The sequence below is a fragment of the Rattus norvegicus genome, chromosome 8 (assembly GCF_021556685.1).
Source record: "Rattus norvegicus strain SHRSP/BbbUtx chromosome 8, alternate assembly SHRSP_T2T, whole genome shotgun sequence".
NCBI lineage: Eukaryota > Metazoa > Chordata > Mammalia > Rodentia > Muridae > Rattus > Rattus norvegicus.
In genome coordinates, this window is record NC_141541.1 from 114,548,190 (window position 1) to 114,553,704 (window position 5,515).

Sequence of the window (5,515 nt, forward strand, 5' to 3'; positions counted from 1 at the left end):
GACCAGGTTGCCACAGGGAGTCATGGTTAAGCAGGCGACGATAAGCCTGTCCTGCTCACCCACATGAGGCTGCCAGACGCCAGATTCAATCGTCACAGACTCCCGTAACAGCGTGAGAAACTCTGCAAGGTGCTGGCACCAATGCTAGGACCACGTCACGTGCCCCAGCAGCCCCCGAAGGTCTGTGTTACAGAAGAGGCACTGAGGGAAGATGAACTGAGATTCCCACAACATGGTCCTCTTTATTTTCAGTCTCCCTACCTTTGCGCCATGGAAGAAACAGGCTGAGGGCATGGGCAGAACTGTGAACTGGCCCAGAAGCTTCCTGCTGACATGACAGAAAAGAGGGGTGTAAAGGAACCCCCATCTTCTAATCTAGTTGGGGGAACAAACATGGAGTAGATCTGTGGGAGGTGGGTGGAGCAACAGAGGAGGGCTTCCTAAAGCACAATGGGCCCTGGGAATCAGTCCTCTGTCTTCCTACCAGACCCTGCCCTTGAAGGCCTCTTATAAACTCTCAGACTGTGAGCTATGCCATCACTGAGGATGAAAAACCAGGAGGTGGACATCCATGACATTGGTTCCCGTCAACCCTGTATGCAGCAAATGTGTTCCACCCTGGAAGCTGCAAAAGAACGTGTACGAGTCATTGTTGTCGAGGAAGGTGGCAAAATCCAGGTTTTCAGCAGAAGCCTGGCTAACAAGGTCAGACATGACCCAGGCCCCGGCCACCTTTGTAGGCCCGTCCTGCCCATCAGTGCCTCCACTCAAGAACAGCACATCAACAGGCCCCAGTGGCTGCTTTCCCAGCTCTGCTCCCACACGCAGGGCCAGTTCTTGGTTCCGACCGCCCTTGCCAGATCCCTGCAGCTGCACGGTGGGCTCCCCGCCAGCCAGGAGGCAGACTGGCCCTTTAGCCTTTGCCACAGCTTCCAGAGCCTCCTCCAGCTGCAGGTCCGGGAGCTGGAGCTCAGCTGCCAGCTGATGGAGTTTTGCCTCCTCCTCCAAGGGACGCTCAGCTGTGGATGAAGTGAGGCAGGCTGCAGCCACCCGGGCTAGCAGCCCATAGAACTGAGCCACACGTCTTACATCACCCTGCATGGCTGTGCTCAACACCATGGCGTGGTAGCCCAGGACCTCAGCTTGCCGCTGAGCCTCGGCCAGGGCCAGAGAATTAGAGCCGATGATCACATTGAGGACGTGACCACAGGTATGTGGTCCGTGGGGATCAGAGTCAGCCCGAGAGAGCACGGTCTTCACAGAGCGTGGCAGAGCAGCACGGAGACCATAGTGATTAAGAATATGCAGGCAATCTTGCACACTGTGGGTGCTGGCCACTGTAGGGCCACTGGCAATCACCTCCAAAGGGTCCCCGATCACATCTGACAAGATGAGGCTTACCACCTAGACAAAGGCCACAGAATGAGGTTCAGAGTCGCACCTCCATGTCCCAGGGCCCTAAAGGACAAACTGACCCTGGGTATACAGCACCTGGCATGCTTCCGTGCCCACATCTACCCACTTCCTGCCACTTTCAGGTGGGCTGGCAGAACACCTAACCAGGGAGCCTCCCTCTTACCCCCTTTCAGCTTCCTCCCAGGACTTTCCAGACGAGGCCCCTGCCAATTCCTACGTTCTAAGATAAGCTCTCATCTCCCCCTCACATGTTGGGAACACAGGGCTGACTGAAGAAGTGATTAGAGCACCTGAGCAGGGTAGGCGGCCTGAGCCAGCCCTCCACCCTTCAGCTGGGACAGGGCCTTGCGGATCGTGTTCAGCTCCTGGATTGTGGCTCCTCGGGCCGCCAGCAGCTTGGTGAGCGTCTGTTTCTCCTCTAGTGTGACAGGTGGGATAGGAGCGGGCAGCAGGGCTGAGCCCCCACCTGCAGAGTCAGTGAGGGTGTCAGGGAGAGGAGACAGCCCTTCACAGAGAACCAGACAGGCCACAAGGGAAGTGGTCTAAGAAGGTGGGGTTGCAGTGCCCCCTTGTGGACACAGAGTGAAGTTGTGCCCCCTACCTAGGGTCCACCAGATCCCAGAAGGGCTGGGATATGCTTGCCTAACCTGTGTGAAGCTCTGAACTCAATCCCCAGTACCACAAAATAAACAAACAAATAAATAAATAAATAAATTTAAAATTTAAAGCTAAGGAAGAACAAGAAAAAACAGCAGATACACAAGGAGAGAGTTGAGTGGGGGCTGGAAACCAGCTTCGGGAGCCTGAGTGATACTCTTCCAGACAGCAATGTTCTCCAAAGGTTCTGATGTAGTTTAGTGTTAAGTACCCGGCTGTGCCTTCACCACTACAGAATGTTCGGGAGGGCAAACTTACAGCTGAGGATGGATGACTGACCCGACACTACCCACAAGGTACCCTCCAGGTTCCTCAGTGTCTCCCTTGGTCCCGACTTCACCCTGTGACCACCCGGCACGGGGACATCCCTGTCAGCTGTCCCCTGAGATGAGCCACACCTGAGATGAGCACAAGCAGCAGGTCGTCGGCAGTGAGCCTCTCTGCCAGCTGCTGGATGGCCTGAGCGGCCCGAAGTGCATCCCGATCCGGTAAGTTGTCCTCGGCGCCCTCAAACACCTGGATGTGGCTGTGTGGCTTCAGCAGCATCTCTCTGAGAAGGGGGCAAACAAGGGAGAAGAGATGGGGTGGGCTCCTCTCCTCCCACCTGACTTCTCAGCTGCAGCTGCATAGGTGAAAGTGGCCCACTGATACCTACTTTGAAACCAGGCCAGACCCAGGAGATAGGGAGGTCAAGAGGAAGGGAGGTTTTCCTCCAAAGGACAGTAGAGGGCATTCCCTGTCCCCATAGATTCTTACTGCTTTCCGGCAAGCTCCACGGCAGCTCGGATCCCCTTGGGTACGCTGATAACACCCTGCACAAGATGCTGGCCCAGTAGCTCATCAGCTGCAGCAGCCATACCCAGTACGGCCTTGCCGAAGCCCACTAGGTAGAGGTTTTCTTGTAGCTGAAAGGTCCGGTCCCTCACCTTCAGTTGTTTGCCACTAGGATCCAAGGACAGTGTCCTCTGCAGCATGGGGCCTGGCTGCACAGCACCCACAGCGCTATCAAACAGCTGCCGTGCCTGTTCTGCCAAGGCCATACCACTGGTCATCCGGGCCACCGGGGGCCCCCAGAGGAATGGCCGTGACGGGGCTCGGAGGAGACAGGGCAAGACCTGTAGGGCTGCAGCCATGCCCCGCTTCTCTTAGCACAGCCTTGCATCCATAGCTGCCTAGAAAGGGAAAAGAAGGAGTGAGACCACAGACAGAACCCCACCATCGCAGCCACCCCTCTGAGGGCTCAGGACTGGTGGGCTCCATAACCTGAAATGAAAACTGAAGAACTCATGAAGCCTGTAGCAAGCCTGATCTTATACCAGTCCTGAAAGCCCGGCCCTGATGCCCAGCCACGCACGTCCTCTTCTGTAGGCCACACACCAGTCTTCTGCCCCAAGTCCAAAGTTCCTGTTAAGTAGACCCTTCTCCTAGGTCACCTGCTTTGCCTGGGAGTTAATCATTCATGAAGGAAGCCATTCCTACCAGTGGGCTCCTGTACCATTCTTTTCCACATCCTGTACTTTCAAAGCCCTTACAACACGGCAGTGCCCCTTTCTGACATTTATGCTTTACCACTTTTACTGCCAAAAAAAAAAAAAAAAAAAAGGCCATTGGTTGTCTAGCCAGCTGACCCCAAGTCCATTGACCTCTAGCCTGCTCTATCCCGTTAGCCCTTAAGACTAGTCTGGCAATGCTGGGTCCACGTGGAAAGGCTGCAGATTTATCAGTGCACAAGGCCTACTCAGGCTAATTCAGCAAGTGGTCCCGGCACAAATCAAGAGTAGCTACAAGATCTGCCTCAAGGTGAGACCTTTGGCAAGTCCCAAGGTTATATGCAAAAGGACACCCTTGTACCCACACAGTTGGTCATGATCAGCCTTGCCAGGAACACCCCTTTCTGGCTCCATGACAGCAAAACAAGTCCCAAGTTACACCACTCACAGAAAAAAAAAAAAACAGCCCAGTGTTAGAGCAGGCAAAGGCCAGGTTCCGGTAATGATGCCCAATCATTTTCCCCAATGGGCAGAGTGGAAAACAGAAAGGTCTTGGGGTAAAGGTCAGGAAGCTACAAAAATAATAAAGGACTTCTCTGTAAAAAGGTATCTAAATGTAGGGACAGGAGGGTACTGAAGAGTGAACCCGGGGTTGTCCGTGTAACAAAAATGCACTCTCCCACTAAGCTACATCCAAGCCCTTAAAAAGGTCGAAAGACAACTGTATCTGTAAGCATGGAGGGAAGGGGGTGGAGCCTAGGGATTGGGGGGTCTAGCTTTTTTTTTTTTTTTTTTTTTTTTTGGTTCTTTTTTTCGGAGCTGGGGACCGAACCCAGGGCCTTGCACTTCCTAGGCAAGCGCTCTACCACTGAGCTAAATCCCCAACCCCGGGTCTAGCTTTTTTAAAGTGTGTAGTATATCTTTTCTCAAACAGCTCTTTTGCAAGATGAGGAGTGGGAAGCAACAAAGCCTAACTCTCGGGGAACTTGAACGTGTAGTTCTGTGGGAGAATTCATCCCTAGCATCATAAAGTCATCCAATTCTCCACAGTGCTGGAAGACTGATGCTCTTCTTTTCCTGACACCTCGGGCTTTCTGATTCTCTGTACAATTTAACAGGGAAAACTCCAGGTAACAGTTTATCCTGCTCCCAAATAATGTAGCACCTCCCAGACCTGCACATTTAACCTTGTAGTTCCCAGCTAGCATTCCCCAAAACTACTGTGGAAAGGAATACGCAAGGCACTGCCATGGGACACCTGCAAACATGTTCAGTTTTCATGGATGGGATTCCCCCAGGAACACATCTTAGCATCTAAAACATAATTCTCAGCCCTCAGTGAACACTGTATCTATTTCACAGTGGGGCAAAAGCCTAGAAGGTCCCCAATAGAATTCAGGACAAAAAGAAACAAAAACAAAAAACTGTTATAGGCCAAAATTACCAGATAAAATACAGGGCATTTGGTAAGATTTGAATTTCGGATAAGTAAATTTTTGTAACTATGACCAGTATATTTTGGATTATTTGTAACTAAAAATTACGTTGTGGGAAGTCTAAATTTAACTGGACGACTTGCATTTTTCAGTTGCCAAATTCCCAACTCTATTTAAAACACTACACCTTCACAGCTCCAGTGCATCCCCGGTTGTTAAATGAGGAACCCCGATGACCAGCCTCGATTTCCCCCGGATCCAAGTGGAACTGACATCATGTCCGGACTTGGCCAACCGCCAGTGACCGGAAGTGACGTAACCTGAGGCGGGTCCTAAAAATCTTCGTAAGGATAATGGCGCGCGGTGCAAGATGTCACGAAATTAAGGGGCTGCTGTACCCTGGATCTGTCTCTGTCCTAGCCAGGAACTTCCGAGGACCATTTATGTTCTTGAGACGCAACCTTTCCTTTCAGCAACTTCTAGCGTTGGAGACCGGAAGTACTCTCTGTGGGTGGG

At 52.3% G+C, this 5,515-nt stretch overlaps 1 protein-coding gene across 11 annotated transcripts; it reads right to left on the reverse strand.

Moving 5' to 3' along the window:
* Positions 1-217: 217 nt before the first annotated feature.
* Positions 218-5,506, reverse strand: Glyctk (glycerate kinase). Of its 11 annotated transcripts, none has more exons than XM_087563728.1 (5): positions 5,398-5,506; positions 3,000-3,245; positions 2,472-2,623; positions 1,707-1,882; positions 218-1,404 (listed from the first exon to the last, which is right to left on the reverse strand). In XM_087563728.1, exons 3-5 carry the CDS (start codon positions 2,617-2,619, stop codon positions 538-540), a joined length of 1,191 nt encoding a protein of 396 aa, XP_087419854.1. In that variant the 5' UTR covers positions 2,620-2,623; positions 3,000-3,245; positions 5,398-5,506; the 3' UTR covers positions 218-537.
* Positions 5,507-5,515: the final 9 nt, after the last annotated feature.

Coding starts and splice junctions, on each gene's coding strand:
- Glyctk (XM_087563723.1), bottom strand. CDS start 3,206: ATGGCTGCAGCCCTACAGGTCTTGCCCTGTCTCCTCCGAGCCCCGTCA. Junction 2,624..2,829: donor GTGGAGCTTGCCGGAAAGCA/GTAAGAATCTAT, acceptor CCCCCTTCTCAG/AGAGATGCTGCTGAAGCCAC. Junction 1,883..2,471: donor GCTGCTTGTGCTCATCTCAG/GTGTGGCTCATC, acceptor CTGACTCTGCAG/GTGGGGGCTCAGCCCTGCTG.